Consider the following 27,699-nt stretch of genomic DNA (forward strand, 5'->3'; position numbering starts at 1 on the left):
AGGAACTTCAGCTTTCAAATCTACAATTTGCTTTCACAGTTCCAAAAGAAAAATAAACTTGTGTTCCAAAATAATAGACCAAATTGACTCTTTATTACATCAAGGCAATAATAGTCCATAGATTCCAACTACTTTGAAAATACTCTCTCTTAGTTGGATACAGTCTCTGCCGGCAGTCACTTCTGGCGGCTTTAGACTGGACCCGCCTCTGAGTTCTCTGGAGCAGAGCTCAGGGCAGAAGGGACCTCCTCCCACAATTACCGTTGGCTGTGGTCCCTCCCAACTAGGGCCCACAATCCAGTCTAAGCCAAACTTCAAAAGGAAAAAGGTCTCCCACTATTCCCAAGGCTGGACAGTGCTAATTGCCTCAGCCTAGAAACTCTGGTTCTTGCTCAAAAGAATGCAAGGAACCCTCTCAAACCACTAAGGCTTTCAGTAACCTCTCTTCTGGCTTGAAGGTTACAAAGACAGTTAGCCCATTAACTCGCACAACCCAAACTCTGCCTAACTTCTTTAAACCCCATTGGTCTCCATAGCCCACTGGTCAGAATCATCACTTCATTCTTTATAGTCCATGGCTTCTTCCTGGTCTACAAAGTCTTCACTGTCTGAAGCTTCTCTCATACACTCCTCTAACATTTCAGCTTCTAAACAATTGGATCTGACCTGGGTGTTAGGCTCAGGTACATTGCTCTGGGCTCTTGGAATGGGTCTCCTGTCTTCAGGCCTTCCCCTCTGGTACAGCATGGGTTGGTTCAGTGGCAGCCTCCCTTCTGAGCACTGCTGCTGGGCCCTATAAGCCTCAGGATAATGAGCAACAGGTGTAGCTTGTTCCTGTCTAACTGGAGGACTGGAATGTTCCTGGTGTTGCCTGGAATTGTGACCCCATGAAGGTCCGGTGATGTGTGGTGCATCCTCCCCCTAGGAACACTATCCCGAGTACCTTTAGTTCCCTTCACCCATTGTTCTCCCTTCTCTAACTCTGGCAAAAACAAATAGGTACTTCTTTGCTCTTCACTGAACCTTCCCGGCCTGGCTGTAGTTCTGGGCTGAGGTGTAGGTGTGAGTAGTGTTTTATCTCTTTGGGCGAGTATTTTCCCTTGCCTAACCCTAGGCATAGGCGTCCTTTCACTACCCTGCTCAGTTGCAGGGCCTACCCTGTGACAATCTCCCTGCAGAGGACCTTAAGAAACTGCAAGTACTCCAAAACGGTAATAGTCAAAAGCGCATGGGTCAATCGTGCGCTGACAAAGCTGCTCGGACAAATGCGCGCAGGACATCAGCGCGCCAGATTAAAACTTAACTTTAAAGTGCTCTGAGGGGGTGTGGGGAAGTGTTGCCGCTGACATTGGGGGTAGGAGGAACCCCCCTACTTGGAGAGGAAATTGTAATTTTTCCCTAAAAAAGGGAAAAATTTACACTTTCCTTTATAATGGGGGGGGGGGTCCCCCACAAAATTAACAGGAGAGAGTACGTTCAATCACAAAATTCCACTATACATACTCTTTAGTCACTAATTTCCATAAGCCTCCCTGCACTCACACAAACACTAATTACTCAATGCATATAAGAGGAAAAGTATATAGAAAGGCCAATCACACACACAATCATCCCTCCCCCCCAAAAAAAGGAAGAGAACATAGAAAAGAAAAAAAAACTCAGATGGGCTTCATGGGTTTTAAAAAACCTCCACTTTCTTAAATAAGAACATAAGAAGTTGCCTCCGCTGAGGCAGACCATAGGTCCATCCTGCCCAGCGGTCCGCTCCCGCGGCGGCCCATCAGGCCCATTGCCTGAGCAATGGTCTATACCTATCTATACCCCTCAGTCCCTTTTTCTTCTAGGAATCTATTCAAATAATATCCAAACAATCATAAGAACATAAGAATTGCTGCTGCTGAGTCAGACCAGTGGTCCATCATGCCCAGCAGTCCGCTCACACAGTTTCCCCCAGGTCAAAGACCAGTGCTTTAAAATGAGTCCAGCCTCACCTGTGTACGTCCCAGTTTAGCAGGAACTTGTCCAGTTTAGTCTTGAAACCCTGGAGGGTGTTTTCCCCTACAACAGACACCGGAAGAGCGTTCCGGCTCTCCACCACTCTCTGGGTGTCATAGGGGAAAACACCCTCTAGGGATTCAAGACAAAGTTAGACAAGTTCCTGCTGAACCAGAATGTCCGCAGGTAAGGCTAGTCACAGTTAGACCAGAGGGCCACCGTGTGAGCGGACTGCTGGGCACGATGGACCATTGGTCTGACCCAGCAGCGACAATTCTTATGTTCTTACATTTGTACGGAATCTATCCCCTTTCAACTTTAGAGAGTGCCCTCTCATTCTTCCTACCTTGGAGAGTGTGAACAGTCTGTCTTCATCTACTAAGTCTATTCCCTTCAGTATTTTGAATGTTTCGATCATGTCTCCTCTCAGTCTCCTCTTTTCAAGGGAGAAGAGGCCCAGTTTCTCCAATCTCTCCCTGTATGGCAACTCCTCCAGCCCTTTAACCATTTTAATCGCTCTTCTCTGGACCCTTTCGAGTAGTATCGTGTCTTTCTTCATGTATGGTGACCAGTGCTGGACGCAGTATTCCAGGTGAGGGCGCACCATGGCCCAGTACAGCGGCATGATAACCTTCTCTGATCTGTTCGTGATCCCCTTCTTTATCATTCCTAGCATTCTGTTCGCCCTTTTTGCCGCCGCAGTTGCCCTTTTTGCTGCCGCAATCAGCCATTTCTTCTTCCAATCAGATGATGCAAAGAGTTATTTCAATACTTGCAGAGAAAGACTCAATGTACCACAAAGGCACAGTTATTAATCAATAGAGCGCAGTCCAAGGCAAAAAATGCCCAAAAAGCCACAAACACTTAGCTGTTATAAAGCGCTGTCGTTGCTGCCAATATCCCCAAAAGCCTGGAACAACCAAAGGCTCAGCTTCATGCTAAACAAATGCTATTAGCACAAGACCCAACTAGGAACTTCCATGTTTCGCCGGAGCTGCGTCAGGGATCTTGTCTCAGCAATAAGTAACTGATAATACCACTCAAAGGCAGAAACTGCAAAGACACACTGCACACAGAATGGCGCTGGGGATTCCAGATGCCAACTTCCCCAATGGCAGCGGCAACACTTCTAAGTAAAGTGGGGGTTCCCCCCCCCCAAGCCCCTCGGAGTGCTTTAAAGTTAAGTTTTAATCCAGCGCGCTGATATCCTTTGTGCATTTGTTTGAGTGGTTTTGTTGGCGCGCGGTTGTCCCTCGCGTTTTAGTCTATGAACCCCTCAAAACACAGCAGCAAGGCTGATCCTGCGCAAAACCAAATATGAGAGGGCAAGTCCACTACTTAAGGAGTTATGTTGGCTACGAGGGTCCAGATCAAAATGAGCCAGAAAGCCATATATGTAGAAAACTCAGCTGGACTCAGTTCTGCTATCCAGGTCTCACATTCTTTCAATGATTCGAGGACAGTTCAATGCTGGAAGCTACCACTCCCCTCGCCATGCCAGGTCTGGAGAAAAGTCCTCTTCGAGGCCATCTTTGAATTCCAATGACCCAAAATCTGGATCAAACTACCATGCAGCTTATGTCAGCTTGCCACATATTTCCAATTCAGGAAGGCACTGAAAACTCATCTTTTCACTTCTCTGCACTGACTTATTATAACGTATTCATATGTATGAACCTATACTTCTATATCATTTGTAATACAGTGTTCCCCCGGTCATTTGTGGTTGGTGGTTCGCGATCCCAGTCATTCACAGTATTTTCCGACCGTGACCGCCGACCAGGAGAAAGCAGCCAGAGAGCCGGTAAGTGAAGGAAATCACTCGCTGTATGATCTGACCGCCTCTTCCTGCACTAAAGTCGGACCTTACTAATCAGGAGCTGCTTTGCTACGCAGCTCCTGACTGGTAAGGCCCGACTTTAGTGCAGGAAGAGGCAGCTGGAGCATACAGCGAGTGATTTTCTTCACTCGCCTGCACTCCGGCTGCTCTCTCCTGCCTCTCCTGCTGCCCTCTCCACTCTCCCACACAAAAAACTGTATTCGCGGTTTTTCAAGATTCGGGGGAGTACTGTATTATGTTAGCTGCAATGATTCCTAGCCAACATTTGCGGGATACAAGAATCAGTATTTATTTATTTAAAAAATGTATGAATCGCTTAAATCTAAGTGATGTACGAAACATTTACATCCACAATTTCAAGCACAAACAAACATTATAAAATGCAGTAAACGAATAAGTCAATCTTCCCCACAAATTTCCCAAATACAGAATTCTTTAAATCTAAAACAAATAATAACCACAGAGACAGGCGTCCACAAACAATTGTGTTTTTAGTATTTTCTTAAAAAACATACGATAATAATAATAATTTTATTTCTTATATACCGCCCAACCAGAAGATCCGGCAGGTTCACAGCAAGAGAACTGAGGCATATCAGCGAAGATGCAAGATACTTAGGAATCAGTATAATTCAATGCTAAACAATACAATAAAATACAATATGATACAATGTAGAGTGATACAAAGCAAAGTCATTGCATAAATTTACCAAACATGATCTTTGCATCTTACGATCTTTGCATAATCTCATTATACCTGGAATTGAATTCCAGAGATTCTTACCGGAAAATGAGAAAATAAATATTCTAAGATTTAACATAACGAAGCCCATTTTCTTTTAAACTGATGAGCAACATCCCTCCCTCAGATCTCAAACATCTTGCTGGTTGATAGATTTCCCACAAGCTTTGAAAGCAAGTAGGAGAAGAGGAGTCCAATATTTGATGAACAACAGACACAGCTTTATAGCAAATTCTCTGTTGAACAGGTAACCAGTGGAGAGCTTTTAAGATTGGAGTAATATGGGCAACCCTAGGAATGCCCATGATCAATCTAGCCGCTGAATTCATTAGAAGTTGGACAGATTTGCATGTTTTCTTTGACAATCCAAGATTCAAAAGATTGCAGTAATCAATTTGAGATAGCAATAAAGCTTGAACGACAGAGTGAAAATCTAAAGGCAGGAGCACCGGTTTTAATCTAAATAAGATGTGAAGTTGTGCACTTTAGCTATGTGTTGTTTCATTGAGAGCTGAGAATCTAGCCATACCCCAAGGACCAATATCTAAGGTTTTACAAATAATTGTGTGCCCATAACAGTAAGTATGATATGATGAGAGAGGAGCTGCGGAGCGAATACACTTGTAGGTCAGTAAGAAGGGTTTGAACTGTGAACCAATGAAGTGACTTACAGCTAAATACGTGAATTTAATTATAGATTTTCCTTACCTGTTCCAAGTTTGCAATTACCTTATGTGAGGATGAGGCTAGAGTGCCAGGTCTCTCTCCCTCCCTGTCTTTGAAGTCTAATTCAGGTTTCATCCCTCTCTATAGGCACACCAGCGGCACACACAAATGGAGGCTGAGCGACATGTATGGCACAGGGAGGATAGTGATGAGAGTGCTGACAGTATACAGGAGGATGTAGTGGCACTAAAAACACATGTTTCCATGCCTCGTTCTGCCAGTTATCCTCTTCCTTTGGCACAGCCTCTCACCGAGGAGTCCTCGGCTTTGCACCAGCATGGGGGACTTAAAGGTATTGTGGCCCTATGCATTCTCTTTCTTTTCTTTAAGTTGTCAACATATTCTACCTTCTTATCACTTTAGATGTCTTTCAGTGTCAGAAATGGAGGTGCTGGGGCCTCAGAGACCCAGAGAACAACCACATGGCTTCATGCTGTGACTAAAGTTTTGCTGTTCTTTCCCTAGATCCAGGCACAGTACACAGAACTCCAGGTTCTTTCTCCCATCAGCCAACGGGGGGCTGGGCTGAAGAAAGACAGCCTGAGACTGTTTCAGAGGAAGGTCCTGAAGATGAACATCTGCCACAAGTGCAGAAGGTACAGGGGCATCTCTCCATCTGCACTATTCCTTTTCTCCCTTGCTGCTTCCTTTTTCTCTTTGCTTACTCCAGTCTTTTTAAATTTCCTTCCTCTTCCTGTCCATAAAATTCAGATGTGGGAAACTTTATTGACATAGCAAGACAGAGCGGTAACTAGAGTACAAAGACAAAGGGGCACAAAGTAATACATTTAAAACTTATAGGAGGAAATATTTTTTCACTCAGAGAATAGTTAAGCTTTGAAACGCATTGCCAGAGAATGTGGTAAGAGTGGATAGCTGGTTTTAAAAAAGGTTTGGTCAAGTTCCTGGAGGAAACGTCCATAATCTGCTGTTGGGACAGACATGGGGGAAGCCACTACTTGCCCTGGATTGGTGGCATGGAATGCTTCTGCTATTTGGGTTTTTGACAGGTACTTGTGACTTGGATTGGCCTCTGTAAAGACAGGATACTGGGCTAGATGGACCATTGGTCTGACCCAGTAAGCCTATTCTTATGATCTTACAATACATGCAAAGAAAAAAGAAAAGTACAAAGAGCCTTCAAGTCTGGGCAATCAAACTTATTTTATTGAGATCTGATACGGGCCGTGTTTCAGCGAGTCCACATGTGTCAGGGGTCAGTCAATAGAAGGTCAAAAGATACACAATCAAATGCTTCCTAGTTCTGAGCCAGGTACATCCCAACTACATTGCCAAACGCAAAGCCTATCAAAAACTGCAACATTTCAATTTTTGCATTTGGCAGTGTGGTTGGGATGTATCTTTTGATTGTCTGTTTAAATCTTTTATTAATTTTCCAAAGTTAACAAAAATGCAGTACAGTATCTACACAAACAACATTATTCATATATGCATTTATAATCAATCAAAATCCCCACAGCAAAATAAAAAACACCCAACCCCACCCAACCAATACCTTTCAAGAGATTGTCTATTGATTGACCCCTGACACAAGCAGACTTGCTGAAATATGGCCCATGTCAGGTTTCAATAAGTTAAGTCTGATTGCCCCGACTTGAAGGCCCTTTGGGGCTGATTCTATAAATGGGTGTTCCGATTGTAAGCCAATCAGAATCTTAGGCCTCCTTCCCGGTGTATCCCAGGATGCACTTCGAGTGGCCTAGGATTCCGACTGACCAGATATCTAATGCCCCTTCCTCCCATGGCAGGGGGTCATAGGCATCTGAAACAATCAGGGCCTTAGGCCCCCCCCACCCCGGTGCATTCCAGATTGCACTGGGAAGGGGAAGGCCCACCATTTTGGAGTGGCGGACCTGCCAGCCAGAGGGTGTAAGCAATTTAGAATGGACATCCCTCTTGTATTAGAACTCTTTTCTCCCTCCAGATTTTCTGTAAGTCCTTGAAAACACAGTTATTTAAACGGTTCTTAAGAGACTTCTCTTAAGGAATACTGAAATGAATTCTCTAGATAGTAGGGAAACTTATTTTAACAGATGGTTGAAAGCTCTTTTTGAACAATATGATCCGCTTTCATCTGGACGCAGGGGAGAAACATCGGTCCAAAACGACAGCCATGGCACTGAACTTCTGAAAAGGGAATTACGAAGGAATGAGACTCATGGTAGGGAAGAAGATTAAGAAGAGGATAAGCACTGTAAAAACTCTAGAGCAAGCTTGGTCCCTTTTTAAGGACACAGTCACCAAGGCGCAAAATCTATATATACTGCATATCCAAGAGGAAAAAGAACAAAAAACCGGCGTGGCTCACTGCAGAGGTGAAGGAAATGATCAGAGACAAGAAAACTTCATTTAAGGAATGGAAAAGGTCAAAAACGGATGAAAACTGGAACAAGCACAAACAACATCAACACGGGTGCCATAAGGCGGTAAAAGGGGCCAAAAGAGACTACGAGAAAAAAATAGCCAAGGAGTCGAAAAACTTCAAGCCGTTCTTTCGATATATTAAGGGGAAACGACCCGCGAAGGAAGCGGTGGGACCGTTGGATGACTATGGAATAAAGGGAGCGCTAAAAGAGGACAAAGCAATCGCTGACAAACTGAACACATTTTTTTGCATTTGTATTTACCGAAGAAAATGTACACAGCATACCGGAACCCATCAGGCTATATGCTGGAAACGAAGGCGGAAAACTGACAGGATTGACGGTCAGTCTAGAGGAGGTGTGTAGGCAGATTGATAGGCTTAAGAGCGATAAATCCCCTGGACCGGATGGCATCCATCCAAGGGTCATCAAGGAACTGAAAGGGACCATAGCTGAACTGCTTCAACTAATAGCCAATCTGTCGATCAAATCGGGAAAGATTCCGGAAGACTGGAAGGTGGCGAATGTTACACCGATCTTCAAGAAAGGTTCGAGGGGAGATCCGGGGAACTACAGACCGGTGAGTCTGACCTTGGTACTGGGAAAGATGGTAGAGTCACTGATAAAGGACAGCATCATTGATCACCTTGACGGACACGGGCTGATGAGGACCAGTCAGCACGGTTTTAGCAAAGGCAGATCGTGTTTGACGAACTTGCTGCACTTCTTTGTGGGAGTAAACAGACAGATAGACAAGGGCGATCCGGTCGACATTATATATCTGGATTTTCAGAAGGCGTTCGACAAAGTTCCGCATGAACAACTACTTCGGAAAATTGCAAGCCATGGAATCGAGGGTGAAATACTCACGTGGATTAAAAACTGGCTGGAGCATAGGAAACAGAGAGTGGGGGTAAATGGACAATAATCGGACTGGAAGAGCGTCACCAGTGGGGTGCCGCAGGGCTCGGTGCTTGGACCCGTGCTCTTTAACATCTTTATAAACAATCTGGACATAGGTACGACGAACGAGGTGATTAAATTTGCAGAAGATACGAAGTTATTCAGAGTAGTAAAGACGCAGGGGGATTGCGAAGATCTGCAACGTGACATAATCAGGCTCTAGGAATGGGCATCGACATGGCAGATGAGGTTCAATGTGGATAAGTGTAAAGTGATGCATGTCGGTAACAAAAATCTCATGCACGAATACAGTATGTCCAGGGCGATACTTGGAGAGACCTCCAAGGAAAGGGACTTGGGAGTTCTGATCGACAAGTCGATGAAACTGTCCACACAATGTGCGGCGGCAGCAAAAAGGGCAAACAGAATGCTAGGAATGATAAAGAAGGGGATCACGAACAGATCAGAGAAGGTTATCATGCCGCTGTACTGGGCCATGGTACGCCCTCACCTGGAGTACTGCATCCAGCACTGGTTGCCGTACATGAATAAGTACACGGTACTACTCGAAAGAGTCCAGAGAAAAGCGACTAAGATGGTTAAGGGGTTGGAGGAGCTTCCGTACAGCAAAAGATTAGAGAAACTGGGCCTCTTCTCTCTCGAACAGAGGAGATTGAGAGGGGACATGATTGAAACATTAAAGGTACTGAAGGGGATAGACTTAGTAGATAAGGACAGTTTGTTCACCCTCTCCAAGATAGGGAGGACGAGAGGACACTCTCTAAAGTTAAAAGGGGATAGATTCCGTACAAATGTAATGAAGTTCTTCTTCACCCAGAGAGTGGTAGAAAGCTGGAATGCTCTTTCAGAGGCTGTTATAGGGGAAAACACTCTCCAGGGATTCAAGACAAAGTTAAAGTTCCTTTGAACAAGAACGTGCGTTGGTAGGGCTAGTCTCAGTTAGGATGCTGGTCTTTGACCAGAGGGCCGCCGCGTGAGCGGACTGCTGGTCATGATGGACCACTGGTCTGACCCAGCAGTGCAATTCTTATGTTATGTTCTAATCTCTATCTAATCCAACTATATTCATCTTGTTTATAACTTATGTAAACTAAGTCGAGCTCCCTTTATCCCATGACAAGCAGACAGCATATTCTCACACATGGGTGAGGTCACCAACGGAGCCCCAGTACAGACACTTGAAAAGTGAATCGCAACTTTAAGTTTAGAAAGTTCGTTATCAACCCACACCGTGCATGCATGAGTGCCTTCCCGCCTGACGTAGGCGTGCAGTCCCATAAGAACATAAGAATTGCCGCTACTGAGTCAGACCAGTGGTCCATTGTGCCCAGCAGTCCGCTCATGCAGTGGCCCTCTGGTCAAAGACCAGCACTCGAGCCTGATTATGTCACGTTGCAGATCTTCGCAATCCCCCTATGTCTTCACTACTCTGAATAACTTCGTATCGTCCGCAAATTTAATCACCGAGCCCTGCAGCACCCCACTGGTGACGCTCTTCCATCCGAGTATTGTCCCCACTCTCTGTTTCCTATGCTCCAGCCAGTTTTTAATCCATGTGAGTATTTTACCCTCGATTCCATGGCTCGCAATATTCTGGAGCTAAGAAGTCATGTTCTACGTTCGTTGAGAATTTTTTTTTCTATTTTCGCTGCCTTCCCACTCTCGCAGTTTGTGACTTTTTGTCACTGTTTTTTTTTCTCTTTTATCCGTATCTAAAAAAAAAAAAAGTGAGAAGAACCTTCTTTTTCTTTTGCCATCGTGGGCTTTTGGACTGGCGGGGCCTTCTGAATTCCTTTCACCATCGAATTCAATTTTTCAATGGTGGTTTTTCAGTCCATATTCCACTTGCTGACATGTTTCAAAATGTGCGGTCACTGTGCTCAGGCCATATCTGTGACTGATCCTCATCGCTGGTGCCCCTAGTGTCTGGGGCCCGAGCACCATCCCGAGTCTTGCTCTTGCTGCTCTTCCCTTCAGAAGCGCACTTTAAAGAACCGCTTACTCCAACAAAAGCAGCTTTTCGGCGCCGCAATGGAAGCGAAGCCGTCTTCATCTCCAACACCGACTGCACCGACCAAGGCGACACCGAGATCTTCAGTTATGGTGGATCCACCAACTTTAACCCCGGTGTCGCAATTCATCATGTCTCTGGGTAAGCCGGCTAAGAAGCCTTCCACTTCCCCATCTGGGACGCAGGTCAATGCTGCATTGAGCCAAGTCATGCAAACCTTGCATAAGTCCCGTAAACGCACGGCATCAATATCGGTGAGTGCCTCTACTTCGGCCTCCTCATCCCTAGACAGTGTAGTTAAGCCACCTGTACTGGCAAAAAAGCAAACGGTAGCAACCCTCTCCGTTAAGCAGAAGATTGACAACCTGCTATGGGAAGAACTGGGGGAGCATTTTCACCTGTTGGTACCTACCCCGCTTGTGCAACTGTCAACACCGACTCTCCAGGAACTGGTCCGGTCTGAGTTGCTCACGGCACCGACCACTCCTGTAACTACTACTCCCCCGGTGTGGACATCCTCAACATGGGAGTCGAGTATTCCACCAATTCGGCACCAGTTTTCCTCAGCTACATCCCAGTAGGCTACACCGGCACGGTCAGGCAAGGTCTCATGCAAGTCTAAACACCTTGAGACCTTGACACCAAACCATCGACACTGATACCACCACTCATCTTCTCTGTTAAGAGATTCTGATTTATTGGGAGATTCTGAGCCAAAACTACCATCTTCTACAGAGGAGGATTCTTCTGCTTCTGGTTCCCCTCGACATTCACATACCAGAGCCTCTTCTCCTTCAGAGAAACTTTCCTTCTCCAGGTTTATGCACCAGATGGCAAAAGACCTGGATATTCCTTTGGAAGCTGACTCCAAATACAGCAAGGAATATTTGGAAACTCTTGATTATGACCTCCCTCCTAAGGCAGACATGGCAAACTCGGCCCGCGGAGTAATAAAATTAGGCCCGCCAGACAATTCCTGCCATTGCCACGATTTGGCCCGCCATTCCTTCCCTCCAGGCTTCCTAGTTCTCCTAGCTGCCTGCCCCCTGCCTACCGCCGGCGTAATCACCGCTGCCGTTGCTCTTCACAAGCATCTGGGAACTCAGGAGGAAGATTCGGACATTAAAGCAGCCTGCAGAGGCTTTCTGTTTTTCTTGCCCCGCACCTTCACTCTGGGAGCGTTTGCTTGCGTGAGGTCATCTGACCGGAAGAGAGCGTGGTGTCTGTAGCTCGGTGAGCGCTGGAGTTCGGTGGTGTTCTTATTTTGGCCGAAGGTGCGTGTGCCATGAAGCTGGCAGTGGATGAAATGTTCCCGGAAGGTGCGAGGCCTTATGTAGACCTGGATGAAGTGAGGATTGGTGTCAGGAAACATCACAGCAGACAAGGGATCATGAGTGGGCTAAGGAAACTGTTACAACCGTTGTAGTAGGTACTAATAGGCTTGTTATAGTTAGTTGGATAAAGGCTGTGTCTTTAATTCTGTGCCTTACATTTGAATATGCAATATAAGAACATAAGAAGTTGCCTCCACTGGGTCAGACCAGAGGTCCATCCCGCCCAGTGGTCCGCTCCCGCGGTGGCCCACCAGGTCCTTTGACCTGTGAAGTGATTTGACCATTTTTATATCCTACCTCTGTTTCTATCTGTACCCCTCAATCCCTTTATCCTTTAGGAACCTATCCAAACCTTCCTTGAACCCCTGTACTGTGGTCTGGCCTATCACAACCTCTGGAAGAGCGTTCCATGCGTCTACCACCCTCTGGGTAAAAAAGAACTTCCTAGCATTGGTTCTGAACCTGTCCCCTTTCAATTTCTCCGAGTGACCCCTAGTGCTTGTGGTTCCCCACAGTTTGAAGAATCTGTCCTTGTCCACTTTCTCTATGCCCTTCAGGATTTTGAAGGTTTCTATCATGTCCCCTCTAAGTCTTCTCTTCTCCAGGGAGAACAGCCCCAGCATTTTTAACCTGTCAGCGTATGAAAACTTTTCCATACCTCTTATCAGTTTTGTCGCTCTTCTCTGGACTCCCTCGAGTACTGCCATGTCTTTCTTGAGGTACAGCGACCAGTACTGGACACAGTATTCCAGGTGCGGGCGCACCATTGCACGATACAGTGGCATGATGACTTATTTCGTCCTGGTTGTGATACCCTTTTTGATGATGCCCAGCATTCTGTTTGCTTTCTTTGAGGCTGTCGCACATTGCGCCGATGGCTTCAATGTTGCGTCCACCATCACCCCCAGGTCTTTTTCAAGGTCGCTCACCCCTAGCAATATTCCCCCCATTTTATAGCTGAACATCGGGTTCTTTTTCCCTACATGCATGACCTTGCATTTGTCCACATTGAAACTCATTTGCCATTTTTTTGCCCACTCCTCTAGTCTCGTCAGGTCCCTCTGCAGGTCTTCACAATCCTCCTTGGTTTTGACCCTGCTACAGAGTTTGGTGTCATCAGCAAATTTAATGACCTCACATTTCGTCCCCGTCTCCAGGTCGTTGATAAATATATTGAACAGGAGTGGTCCCAACACCGATCCCTGAGGGACTCCGCTCGTGACCCATTGCCAGTCTGAGTAATGCCCTTTTACTCCAACCCTCTGTTTTCTGCCCGCCAGCCAGTGTCTGATCCATCTGTGTACATCCCCTTGCACCCCGTGATTCCACAGCTTCTTAAGCAGCCTTTCGTGAGGTACCTTGTCGAAGGCTTTTTGGAAGTCGAGGTAGATGATGTCTATGGCTTCCCCCTTGTCCATCTGGCTGTTTATTCCCTCAAAGAAGTACAGTAAGTTCATGAGGCACGACCTACCCTTGCAGAAGCCGTGCTGGCTCGCCTTCAGTTGTCCATTTTTTTCTATGTGCTCGCAGATTGTGTCCTTGACCAGTGCTTCCATCATCTTTCCCGGGACCGAGGTCAAGCTCACCGGCCTGTAGTTTCCCGGATCTCCTCTTGATCCCTTCTTAAAGATGGGCGTGACATTTGCTATTTTCCAGTCCTCTGGGATCTCCCCAGTTTTCAAAGATAGATTACATATTTGGCAAAGTGTTTCCGCTATTTCGTTTCTCAGTTCCTTTATTACCCTTGGGTGGATGCCGTCCGGGCCCAGTGATTTGTCGCTCTTCAGTCTGTCTATCTGTCGGAGGACATCCTCTCGGCTCGCCTCTAATTGGACCAGCTTTTCATCGTGGTCTCCATTTATGATCTCCTCAGGTTCTGGGATATTGGATATGTCCTCTCTCGTGAAGACTGACGAGAAGAACTTGTTTAATCTGTCAGCTATCTCTTTTTCCTCTGTTACCACTCCTTTCCTGTCTCCGTCGTCCAATGGTCCCACTTCCTCCCTGGCTGGTTGCTTCCCCTTCACATTCCTGAAGAATGGTTTGAAGTTTCTTGCTTCCCCCGCCAGTCTTTCCTCATACTCTCTTTTTGCTTTCCTAACCTCTCGGTGACATTCTTTCTGGTGCCTTTTGTGCTCCTTTTGGTTGTCCCTTGTTGGGTCCTTTTTCCATTTTCTGAAAGATGATTTCTTGTCACTTATCGTCTTTTTTACTGCATTGTTTATCCACGCCGGGTTTTGAGCTCGATTCTTTTTGCACCCTTTCCTAAATCTTGGGATGTACAGGTCTTGTGCCTCGTGCACCGTGCCCTTGAGTAGGGCCCAGGCTTCCTCTACGGTCTCCATCTTCATTGAGCTGTTGCTGAGCTTTTTTCCCACCATTTTCCTCATGGCCTCGTAATTTCCTTTTCTGTAGTTGAGTGCTGTCGTTGTGGTTCTTTTCACCTTTTGTGTTCCTATGTTTAGTTTGAACTGTATCATGTTGCGATCGCTGTTTCCTAATGGTGCTAGTACTACCACCTCCTTTGCGGGTCCCCCTAGCCCATTGAGGATTAGGTCCAGTGTGGCATCCCCTCGCGTTGGTTCCGTGACCAGCTGTTCCATGTAACAGTCCCTCGTTGCCTCTAGGAATTTAGTTTCTCTCGTGCAATTGGAGTGTCCAGTGTTCCAGTCTATTCCAGGGTAGTTGAAATCCCCCATAACCACCACACTTCCAAGTTTGCATACCTGCCTCAATTCGTCCTCCAGGTCCTGGTCGTTTGTTTCTGGCTGTCCTGGTGGGCGATAGTACAGTCCCAATTTGATGTCTGCTCCATTTCCTCCTGTCAGTTTAACCCATATTGATTCCAAGCTGTCCGCCCTTACTGTCGTTTCCATCCTGGTTGAAGGAATGGAGTCCTTTATATACAGTGCTACTCCTCCACCCTTCTTGTGTGTCCTGTCCCTCCTATAGAGTTTGTACCCTGGCAGGGCCACATCCCATTTGTTGTCCTCGGACCACCATGTCTCTGTGACTCCTATTATGTCCAAGTCCTCTTTACTGGCTATAACTTCTAGCTCTCCCATTTTTGTCCTTAGGCTCCTGGCATTTGTATATAGGCAAATTAAGTCCCGGTTGGTTACCTTCTCATTTGGTTCTCCTCGTGGTTTGGTGCTCCTGTCGATCCCCTCACAGTCTGCCAGTCCCCGAGCCTCGTTCTGTTCACCTTCCTCCTGTGGTGTGTCTATCCCGTCCTCCGTCCGCTTCTTCGACTTTGGATAGCCCTCTGTTTCCGGCTGTTTCTTCATTTTGTCGCTCTTTAGTTCCTTAAGTTCCTTTGATCCCTGCAAGGCGTCTTTGGGTTTTAGTCCAGAAAATGTCCACACAGTCTCGAGCCCTCTATTGCCATTTCCTGATTCAGTATCCTTGCTTGATACTGTGGTCCGATGTGTCGAGGTCAGATCGACTATCGGCTTTCCCCTTGTTATCAGTTTAAAGCCATGTCTATGCTGGTCTGGATGTTGCGTGCCAGCATCCTCGTCCCAGCCGCACTCAGGTGCAGTCCGTCTCTCCTGTAGAGCTTGTTTTTCCCCAGGAATGTTGTCCAGTTCCGTACAAAGTGGAACCCCTCCTCATCGCACCATCTCCTCAGCCATCCGTTTATTGCTTGCAGCTCGATCTGTCTCCTTGCATCTGCCCTCGGTACTGGCAGGATCTCTGAAAAGGCTATCTTCCTTGTCCTCAGCTTCAGTTTCCTCCCCAGGATCTTAAACTGCTCGGTCAGTGTAGTTCTGTTGAAGTTCCGTCTGCTGACATCATTTGTTCCGACGTGGATTATCACTGCTGTCTCCTCCGTCTCAGCTCCCTCCAGGATCCTCTCGATTCTGTCAGATATGTCCTTTGTCCTCGCCCCTGGGAGACATGTCACTAGGCGGTCTGGTCTGCTTCCTGCTATGTGACTGTCCACCTCTCTCAGGATTGAGTCTCCCACCACGATTGCAGATTTCCCTTTTCTCCGCTTCCTCTTGGGTCTCAGGTCTGTATCGGTGATTTGACCCTCCAGTCCTTCCTCTTCCTGATTGGTTCCTCCGCAAGGTCCTTCTCCCCCGGCTTCTGGTGGTGGGTCCTGTCCTCCATCTGATGGTTCCCTTTCGAACTGCTGGTGATCCCGTGTCTCTACCATCTTGCAGGCCTCCTCGATGAATCTCTCGAGCTCTCTGACCTGCTCATTGATGTGGCTCTCTCTGGTGGTATCGTCAGTTGCCTTGATTTCCCATGGTTCCCCTGCAGCACAGAGTCCCTCCAGCTCCTGGACTTTGATCTGCAGTCTCCCGACCTCCTTCTTTAGGCTATCCAGTTCCTGACATCGACCGCATATCTATTACATAAGTAGATCAATAGTTTTATGCTACTTCAAGGTAAAGGTAGATCCAATTTCCATGACAGTGTGATTCCTTTTACATCTTACGCTTTGCTCTTTTTTTTAATATTTGAATAAATGACCAGACAACTAAAGGTAGAAAAAATAATTTTATTTTCTGCTTAATTTTTCTTCTCCTCCCTGTTTCTTACTTTAAAAAAACAACAAAAAAGCACAAAAAAATAAACCCTTCTCTTTCCTCTGTTAAATCTTATTTCCTCTTCCTTTTCATAGGAATAAGGGTAAGATTTTATTAACTCTAATTAAATCCTGGTGCCTATGGCACAGGGTGACTAAAGTAGGGAAAATCCTGTTATAAATCCTGTGTTTTAAAGTAGCCACTGATTTGATATAGAGCCTGCATCCTGTGTTTTAGGGTGGTATAGAGCCTGCATTTTTGTTTAAAATCCTGTGTTTTAGGGTGGTATAGAGCATGTATTTCTGACTTACTAGTTTTCAACCACTGTGTCTGCTGATTAGGTGGAGAAGGGTAGGGCTCTGATTTACTACTAAGGTTAACTTTGGGACAACGCTGTGAACAAGTCTGCCCTGTGAACTTCTAAAAGCTAAGTTACTCAGCATTTCATATTCTGCTCTTTTCACTGTTTTTCAGCATTATATTTGCTTAATTTCTCTTCTCCTCCTCCCTGTTTCTTACTTTAAAAAAAACAAAAAAACACAAAAAATAAACCCTTCTCTTTCCTTTGTTAAATTTTATTTCCTCTTCCTCTTCATAGGACTAAGGGTAAGACTTATAGTCCCACCCACCCCAGGGACCACTGTTCGTATATATATACAGTGGTGCCTCACACAACGAACTTAATTGGTTCCAGGAGCAAGTTTGTTATGTGAAACGTTCGTTATGTGAAACGCGTTTTCCCATAGGAATACATGTAAAAAAAAATAATTCGTTCTGCAGCATAAAATATGCTAAGATGACATAAAAAAAGATAAATTTTTGGTTATTATTTTTATTTAGATACATCTAAAAACATAATTGTTTTTTAAAACAACACACATTTTTTAAATTTAAAGACAGACTAAGTAGAGTCTAATTTTACAGTGAGAGGGCAGAGTCTCAGCGGCAAAAACTGGGACTTAACTGTTCATTTTTTTTTTTTTTCTACCGTGTTTCCCCGATGATAAGGCAGGGCCATCAAATAAGACAGCCCCCCCTTTTTAGAAAAAAATGTAAAATAAGGCACCCCCCCGCAAATAAGCCACCCACCGATACCTGCGCTTACCCGAATCGGGTGGTACGGTGGGTGACTCCGTGTGGTCCTTGGCACCCCCGACACGATCGGGGCAAGAGGGAGCCCAAGCCCTCTTGCCCCCCGACTCCCCGACACGATCGGGGCAAGAGGGAGCCCAAGCCCTCTTGCCCCCCCGCCCCCCCGACACGATCGGGGCAAGAGGGAGCCCAAGCCCTCTTGCCCCCCCCCGACTCCCCGACACGATCGGGGCAAGAGGGAGCCCAAGCCCTCTTGCCCCCCGACTCCCCGACACGATCGGGGCAAGAGGGAGCCCAAGCCCTCTTGCCCCCCCGACTCCCCGACACGATCGGGGCAAGAGGGAGCCCAAGCCCTCTTGCCCCGCCGATTCCCCAACTCCCCGACAATATCGGGCCAGGAGGGAGCCCAAGTCCTCCTGGCCACGGCGACCCCCTAACCCCACCCTGCACTACATTACGGGCAGGAGGGATCCCAGGCCCTCCTGCCCTCGACGCAAACCCCCCCTCCCCCCAACGACCGCTCCCCCCAAGAACCTCCGACCGCCCCCCCAGCCGACCCGCGACCCCCCTGGCCGACCCCCACGACACCCCCAACCCCCTTCCCCGTACCTTTCTGTAGTTGGCCGGACAGACGGGAGCCAAACCCGCCTGTCCGGCAGGCAGCCAACGACGGAATGAGGCCGGATTGGCCCATCCGTCCCAAAGCTCCGCCTACTGGTGGGGCCTAAGGCGCCTGGGCCAATCAGAATAGGCCCGGGAGCCTTAGGTCCCTCCTGGGGGCAGGGCCTGAGGCACATGGTCGGGTTGGGCCCATGTGCCTCAGGCCCCACCCCCAGGAGGGACCTAAGGCTCCCGGGCCTATTCTGATTGGCCCAGGCGCCTTAGGCCCCACCAGTAGGCGGAGCTTTGGGACGGATGGGCCAATCCGGCCTCATTCCGTCGTTGGCTGCCTGCCGGACAGGCGGGTTTGGCTCCCGTCTGTCCGGCCAACTACAGAAAGGTACGGGGAAGGGGGTTGGGGGTGTCGTGGGGGTCGGCCAGGGGGGTCGCGGGTCGGCTGGGGGGCGGTCGGAGGTTCTTGGGGGGGGGCGGTCGTTGGGGGGAGGGGGGGTTTGCGTCGAGGGCAGGAGGGCCTGGGATCCCTCCTGCCCGTAATGTAGTGCAGGGTGGGGTTAGGGGGTCGCCGTGGCCAGGAGGACTTGGGCTCCCTCCTGGCCCGATCGTGTCGGGGAGTCGGGGGGGCAAGAGGGCTTGGGCTCCCTCTTGCCCCGATCGTGTCGGGGAGTCGGGGGGGCAAGAGGGCTTGGGCTCCCTCTTGCCCCGATCGTGTCGGGGAGTCGGGGGGGCAAGAGGGCTTGAGCTCCCTCTTGCCCCGATCGTGTCGGGGAGTCGGGGGGGCAAGAGGGCTTGGGCTCCCTCTTGCCCCGATCGTGTCGGGGAGTCGGGGGGGCAAGAGGGCTTGGGCTCCCTCTTGCCCCGATCGTGTCGGGGAGTCGGGGGGGGGCAAGAGGGAGCCAGGCGGAGAGAGGGCAGTTAAGCGCAGTGCCTGCGCGGAAGGATGCAGCTCGGGCGACTTCGTTGTGTGAAACGAAGTTCGTTGTACGAATCAAGACATAAAGTTCGTTGTGCGCAGCGTTCGCTGTGCGAGGCGTCCGTTATGCGAGGCACCACTGTATATAGAGAGAGAGACCCAAATAATCAGGACTACTCAAATCAAGTCACTTCCCAACCAATCAAGATGACCTTTATTCTATGCAATCACTGTGGTGCTTTAATTCCAAGATACACTATTTGGAGGCTTAAGGTTTGCCCCATCTGTCTTCAACTTGCTAGTATTAAGGAGGAGCTCTGCAAACTTAAACAGGAATTGAATACAATTAAAGCAGCTTCCATCACTCCACAAAATCATACCAACTTACTACCTCTACCTCAAAGAATAAAACAGCCCAGGAATAAATGGGTCACAGTAGGCTCAGGAAGACTAGATCCTAAAAGAGAGGAAAAGTTTTTTTAATTTATTTTGTTTACATCACAGAGCCGGCGTGGGGTTGGAGAGGTTCTAACCATATTCTACTAAGATTAAGGGGTCCTTTTATTAAGGTGTGCATTTAGCGTGTGCTAAATCAGTTAGCGTACCTTAATAAAAGGACCCCTAAGTATCTTAATAAAAAATTTGGCCCGCGACTTAGTCTATGTTTTAGATTTCGGCCCCTTAAGTGATTGAGTTTCACACCTCTGTCCTAAGGAAATGCTGAAGCTTCCTCTCCATGTCATCCTTAGAGAGACTATCGACAAAAACTTTGAGACTCCCCTTTCCGTGCCAGTGGCCCCCCAAAAGTTGGAATCTTTTTACAAAGTAGTACCATTGCCAAGCTTTGATTAGCCTCAATTACCACATGAGTCTCTCGTGGTCCAATCCACATTGAAAAAATCTGGGCCAGTGTGTATGCGTCAGTTCCTCCTGGTAGAGAGGGTAGGACAATGGACAGGTTTGGCAGGTGCCTCTACCAAAACTCAATGATGGCGAACAGGGTGGGAAATTACAATTTCTTCTTTTTCTGCTACCTGAAACATCTCGTCAAACAGTTCTCCTCTTTCCAAAAATACATCCCTGCATGTAAAGCAAGGATTTTCAGTATCTTGTCTCTACTGTCCTACAGCTTTATAAATATATGGTAAGATCCACTTATGAAACTTTTGAACTCACCTCTCAAGCGGCGGCTATGTCGGTGGCAATGAGACGTCTTGCGTGGTTGCTTGTTTCAAACCTCGATGTTAACCATCAAGACCGTCTGGCCAATGCTCCATGCCTTGGTGATGAGCTGTTTGGAGACTCTACTGACATTGCCACCCAAAAGCTGTCTGCTTATGAAACCAGATGGGATGTGCTAGTGAAACTTAAAAAGAAGCCTCTACCTGTTCGCCCTTTTAAATCTGCTTCTTCATACCAGTGCAGATATACTGCAAGGGCTCCTGCTCCTCCTCCACCTCATAGGCAGAAACAATAGCCCCGTCAACAGCCTAAACAACTGGCTGCTCCTCAAAAGCCTGCCCAGCTTTTTTGACATGTTCCTTCAGAGCATAGCCATCATTCATCTGCTCCAATCTCTGCCTCAGCCAATTGGGGGACAACTTCAGATTTATATGAATCGCTGGGAGCTCATTACATCAGATCTTTGGATCCTCAACATCATTCGTCAGGGTTATGTCCTTCATATTCACACCCTTCCTCCCAATCATCCTTCAAGAGAGTCTGCTTTAAACCCAACACAGTCCTCTCTACTACTCCAAGAGGTTCAAACCCTACTTCTCCTCAATGCCATCAAGGAAGTCCCTCCCTCTCAGCACAAACAAGGATTTTACTCCCGATACTTCTTGGTTTCAAAGAAGACGAGGGGACTACGACCCATTCTGGATCTCAGAGCTCTCAACAAATATCTCGTCAAGGAGAAATTCCAAATGCTCTCTCTGGCCATTCTCTATCCCCTATTGGCTCAGAACGAATGGCTATGCTCTCTGGACCTCATGGAAGCCTACATGCATATACCAATCCATCTGGCTTCCAGGAATTACCTTCACTTTCAGATCAGTCAATCTCACTACTAGTACAAAGTCCTTCCGTTCGGCCTGGCATCTTCTCCCAGAGTCTTCACGAAGTGCTTAATTGTAGTGGCAGCAGCCCTCTGATCCCAAGGTCTCCAGGTGTTCCCTTATCTGGACAACTGGTTGATCAAGGCTTCATCGTCTCAAGAGGTGGCTCTGGCGATGACTCGCATCATTTGTTTCATTCAAACTTTGGGCTTCGCAATCAATTTCCCAAAGTCCAACCTGCAGCCAACTCAATGTCTCCAGTTCATTGGGGTTATTCTGGATACTACACTTCTCCCTATGTGTTCACTGTGATAGAGGATTAACAGAACCGCAGATACAGAAAAACCGGGAATAACTTTTTCATATGTTATTCTCTGGTTTTTAAATTTAAAAATATCGTGAATATGGTGAAACTACGAATTACATGGTGGGAGACTGGCCTGTTCCTGAAGGAGAGGCAAAACACAATGAAGAAAGTACTGGGAATCAGCTATTTTTTCTGTAAATGCTTGGAATCATGATTCCTCTATGCAAGCTGATGAAATTTGGGGGGAGTAGCCAGCAAGCTAAAAACCGTGAATAATCAAAACCGTGATTGCTGAAACCGTGAATATGGAGGGAGAAGTGTACTCTTATGAGGGCATTTCTTCCTCCAGATCGCCTAACCGCTCTACTTCATCTCTGTCAGCGGATGTTTCAACTCTAAACAATCTCGGTGAGGCACATGATGGTTCTCAGGGCCACATGGCCTCCACAGTTCATGTCACCCCACTTATCAGACTGTATCTTCTCAGTGGGCCCTTGCTTCTCAGTGGTCTCAGGCAACAGACCCGCTCTCACAGAATATCTCTGTAACCTCATCTCTTCTGCAGTCGCTCCACTTTTGGATGACCTCCAATCTATCCAGAGGTCTCCTTTTCCATCTTCCTTCTCATCAGCAGGTGCTCATGACGGATGCTTCTCCATATGCCTGGGGGGCGCACATGAGCGGTCTTCAGACACAAGGTCATTGGACTGCCACAGAGCGCAAATTTCACATCAACTTGCTGGAGCTCAGAGCAATGTTTTATGCACTGAAAGCTTTCCAACATCTTCTGAGCTATCAAGTCCTCCTCCTTTGTACGGACAATAAAGTAGCAATGTACTGCATAAACAAGCAAGGAGGCACGGGCTCTCTTCCACTTTGTCAAGAGGCTCAAAAGATTTGGCTTTGGGCAACCACCCATGACCTTTTCCTGAGGGCAGTCTACATACAAGGCGAGCAGAATTCCTTGGCAGACAACCTCAGCAGAATTCTTCAGCCTCACGAATGGACACTCAGCTCGACGCCCTTCGGTCCATTATCTCACAATGGGGCACTCCTCAAGTGGACTTGTTTGTGGCTCCCCACAATTACAAGTTGCCTCAGTTCTGCTCCAGACTATACTGTCCTCACTGTCTGGAAGCGGATGCGTTTCTCCTGGATTGGACGCTGATGTTTCTCTATGCGTTTCCTCCCACTCCTCTCATCTTGAAAACTTTGTTCAAACTCAAGCAGGAATCAGCCACCATGATACTCATAGCTCCTCGGTGGCCCAGACAGCATTGGTTCTCCCTTCTACTACAACTCAGCACCAGGGAGCCCATACCTCTTCCAATTTTTCCTACTTTGCTTACACAGAATCAAGGAACTCTTGTTCATCCCAACCTGTAATCGTTATACCTGACAGCTTGGTTTCTCTCGGGCTGACTTCATTATATCTTTCTCAGCCTGTGCACACTATTATTGACACCTCCAGGAAACTGGCTACTCAACAATGTTACCAACAAAAGTGGACTCAGTTTTCTTCCTGGTGTCTCTGTCATCATCATCATGATCTAACTTCCTTGTCAGTGGAGTTGGTCTTGGATTATCTTCTCCATCTGTCTGATTCTGTCTCAAGTCTACGTCTATCAGAGTCCATCTTAGTGCTATTACAGCTTTTCACATGCCAGTCGAGGGAAAACTTCTTACTTCCCATCCTTTGGTCTTCAGATTCATGAAAGGATTTTTTAATGTGAAACCACCTCTCAAGCATCCTCCTGTAGTCCGGGACCTTAATGTAGTTCTTTCCAGCTTAATGAAGCCACCATTTGAACCAATGTCTACAGCTCATCTTAAGTTTCTCACCTGGAAAGTGGTTTTTCTCATTGCCCTTACCTCTGCACGGAGGGTCAGTGAGTTAGAAGCCTTGGTGGCAGATCCACCTTTCACAGTTTTTCACCATGACAAAGTAGTTTTGCGCACTCACCCAAAGTTTCTTCCTAAAGTTGTTACGGAGTTCCATCTCAATCAGTCGATTGTTCTAGTTTTTTTTTCCCCAAGCCTCACTATCATGCTGGAGAAACAGCGCTACACTCTGGACTGTAAATGTGCTTTGGCCTATTATATCAACATACAAGAAGCAACAAACCGCTATGTTAAATCAGTAAGTAAATGGCGAAGGAACAATAAGCCACAGTGGTTTACTGCGGAGATCTCAGATCTCATCAAGGAGAAGAAAAAAGCATTCATCTCTTACAAACAATCGGGGAAGCAGGACTCTAGAGCAGACTACCTGACCAAATCAAAAGCCATCAAAACAGCAGTCAGGGAGGCTAAATTCCACATGGAAGAGTCTCTGGCAAAGAACATCCAGAAGGGAGATAAATCCTTCTTCAGGTATATCAGTGACAGAAGAAAAAACTCAGGCGGGATTGTACGTCTTAGGAATCCAGACGGAGACTATGTGGAAAAGGATTCGGAAAAAGCCCAACTATTAAATGAATACTTCTGCTCAGTCTTCACCTGAGAAGCGCCAGGGCTTGGCCCTCAGCTACAGACAAGGGTTGGCTCAGTTGACCCTTTTAGTAACTTTGAGTTTACGCCCAGCAGTGTCTACGGTGAGCTGTCAAAGCTCAAGGTTAACAAAGCAATGGGGCCGGACAACCTGCACCCCAGGGTGCTTAGGAAGCTGAGTGATGTCTTGGCGGAGCCACTGTCTGCGCTCTTCAACCTCTCCCTTAGTACAGGCAGCGTCCCGTTGGACTGGAGGATGGCTAACTTCATTCCACTTCACAAGAAAGGCTCAAAGATGGAGACAGCAAACTACAGACCAGTGAGTCTAAAATCGATAGTGAGCAAACTAATGGAAACTCTAATCAAACACCAATTGGATAAGATCCTGGATGAAGAGAATCTACGGGATCCCCGACAACATGGATTTACTAGGGGGAGATCATGCCAATCCAATCTGATCAGCTTCTTTGATTGGGTGACGGAGAAGCTGGATATTGGGGAGTCCCTAGACATCGTGTACCTGGACTTTAGCAAAGCATTCGATAGCGTACCACACCGCAGGTTGCTGAGCAAGATGAGTTCTATAGGATTAGGTGACACATTGACGCAATGGGTTGGGAACTGGCTTGGAGGTAGGCTTCAAAGGGTGGTGGTGAATGGCACCCCCTCCGAAATGACGGAGGTGATCAGTGGAGTGCCACAGGGCTCAGTCTTGGGCCCGATCCTATTCAACATCTTTATAAGGGACTTGGCAGAAGGGCTTCAAGGTAAAATAACATTATTCGCCGATGACGCCCAACTAAGTAATGTAGTGGGCAAATGCACAACAGACGAAGATTCAATGCCCGACAACATGATACACGACCTACTCCTACTGGAGTGCTGGTCTAGGACATGGCAACTCAACTTCAATGCCAAAAAATGCAAAGTTATGCACCTGGACAGCCAAAATCCATGCAAGTCTTATACCCTTAATGGCGAGATCCTAGCAAAAACGGTAGCAGAACGAGACTTGGGGGTAATCGTCAGTGAGGACATGAAGTCTGCCAATCAAGTGGAGCAGGCTTCGTCCAAGGCAAGACAAATCATGGGTTGCATACGAAGGGGTTTCGTCAGCTGTAAGGAGGAAGTCATTATGCCATTGTATAGATCCATGGTGAGGCCCCACCTGGAATACTGTGTGCAATTTTGGAGGCCACATTATCGCAAGGATGTGCTGAGACTGGAGTCGGTGCAGAGAATGGCCACCTGGATGGTCTCAGGACTCAAGGATCTTCCATACAAGGAACGGCTAGATAAATTACAGCTATACTCACTCGAGGAACGCAGACAGAGGGGAGATATGATCGAGACGTTCAAGTATCTCACGGGCCGCATTGAGGTGGAAGAGGTTCAAAAACGGGAAATTCCTAACGAATAACGGTCACATTATAATCACCCCAATTCCAAAAAATCGCAAACACTCCCTAACATCAGTAACCAATTACAGACCGGTAGCGTCCATTCCATTCTTCGTAAAAATAATGGAAGGTTTAGTACATACCCAATTGATGGACTACCTTGACCAGTTTTCTCTACTACACGAAACCCAGTCCGGCTTCAGACCTTTGTTTAGCACTGAGACGGTGATAGCAGCGATCCTAGAACACTTACGCAACCTATTCACCAAGGGCCATAACGCCTTAATCATGCAATTTGACATGAGCTCGGCCTTCGACTTAGTGGACCACAAAAAATTACTACAATGTTTAGACGCGATCGGCATTGGAGGTGAGGTACTTGACTGGTTCCGAGAATTCCTTACGGCCCGCACCTATCAGGTACGCTTCAACTGCAACCTCTCTAAAACATGGAGAAACCCATCAGGCGTTCCACAGGGGTCCCCATTATCCCCTCTACTCTTCAACATCTATATATCATCACTAGGCATGCAGCTGGCCCAGCGAGGTATAAAAGTATTCAGTTACGCGGATGACTTTACAATCATTATCCCGTTTACTACGTCTCCCTCCGAAATCACCCCCACAGCAACAGAAGCACTAAACCTGATGGAACAATGGACCACAGAATTCAAACTCAAGCTCAATTCAGATAAAACTAAATTCTTTATAGCCTCGCCACACCCACATAACACGACAGAATCACTACGCATTAACAAACTCAATTACCCTATTCAACCAACAACGAAGGTTCTAGGGGTAATACTGGACCAAGGTCTAACTATGAAAGACCATGTAGACTCCCTAGTCAGAAAAGGATTTTTTACCCTCTGGAAACTTAGGTCCATTAGAGCATACTTCGACACCTCAGCATTCAGAATTCTGGTACAATCCCTAATACTAAGCCACCTTGATTATTGCAACATTACCCATCTGGCAATCTCTCGGAAGCAAATGCAGAGACTACAACTTATACAAAATGCAGCAGTCAGGTTGATCTTCGGGTTGAAGAAGTCCGATCACATAACCCCTTCCTACCGACTCCTGCACTGGCTGCCAATGGAGGCTCGCACGAAGTTCAAGCTAGGATGTCTCTGCTTTAAGGTATTATCAGGTCTAGCCCCTAAATATATAATAGACCTCTTCTCATTCCCAACTAACAGACATGAGAGAAGCACACACCTGAAATTTGTTTCCCCACCGGCTAGAGGATGCAGATATAAGAGACATCATCAACAACTTTTATCGTACCAAGCAGCCTTATGGGGCAAAGACCTAGGAAAACTAATCACACACTCAAACAACTATAGCGAATTTAGGAGACACCTAAAAACATACCTGTTCTTGAATTACATAGGTAACGAACAAGGACAATAGCCCCCTTCGTAATTCCACCCATATCTGATCTTGCAAACTGTTAATCTCTAACCTCTAATCTCTAAACTATGAATGTCCCAATCAATTAATGAAACTTTTCTAACTCATTGTAAATAGCACGGAACTTCCCGGTCCGGCAGTATATAAACTGTTGTTATTATTAATGTTGTTAATATCAGATGGTCACTGTTATACTCTGTAATTCACCGACTGTACAGTTTCACCTCACTGTAAACCGCCTAGAAGTCGCAAGATTGTTGGCGGTATATAAGAATAAAGTTATTATTATTATTATTATTCTTTTTCAAGGGTCCCACGGCAACAAGGGGGCATCCGTGGAAAATCAGGGGCGGTAAACTGCACGGTGACACCAGGAAATTCTTTTTCACTGAAAGGGTGGTTGATCGCTGGAATGGTCTACCACTTCAGGTGATTGAGGCCAGCAGCGTACCTGATTTTAAGGCCAAATGGGATCAACACGTGGGATCTATTCACAGAGTAAGGTAGGGGAGGGTCGTTAGGGTGGGCAGACTAGATGGGCCGTGGCCCTTATCTGACATCTATTTCTATGTTTCTATTACAGTGACTCCTGCGTTGAGACAGTCTCTTCACTGGTGGATGCTCTCTTCAAATTTCTCCAGAGGTTTACTGTTTCACACACCTCCTCATCAGAAGGTACCCACGACAGATTCCTCAGCTTACGCTAGGGGGGGGCTCATCTCAATGGTCTCCGTACTCAAGGCTATTGGTCCACCACAGATCATCAGTGTCACATCAATCTGTTGGAACTCAGAGCAATCTTCAATGCTCTCAAAGCTTTTCAGCATCTTCTCCATGAACAAGTAGTCCTTATTTGGACAGACAATCAAGTCGCCATGTACTATGTCAACATACAGGAAGGAACAGGAT

At 46.9% G+C, this 27,699-nt stretch overlaps 1 protein-coding gene across 8 annotated transcripts in view; it reads left to right on the forward strand.

The window, feature by feature from the left end:
• ATG9A (autophagy related 9A) overlaps positions 1-27,699 on the forward strand; it is a 383,311-nt gene that overhangs the window by 308,522 nt on the left and 47,090 nt on the right. For all 8 annotated transcript variants that reach the window (XM_033944872.1, XM_033944873.1, XM_033944874.1 and 5 more), the window contains 2 exons: positions 5,391-5,595; positions 5,769-5,899. In XM_033944872.1, coding sequence (XP_033800763.1) covers positions 5,391-5,595; positions 5,769-5,899 — 336 coding nt within the window. The remainder of the gene's footprint in view (positions 1-5,390; positions 5,596-5,768; positions 5,900-27,699) is intronic.

Source organism: Geotrypetes seraphini, chromosome 5 (assembly GCF_902459505.1).
Source record: "Geotrypetes seraphini chromosome 5, aGeoSer1.1, whole genome shotgun sequence".
In the NCBI taxonomy this organism is placed as follows: domain Eukaryota; kingdom Metazoa; phylum Chordata; class Amphibia; order Gymnophiona; family Dermophiidae; genus Geotrypetes; species Geotrypetes seraphini.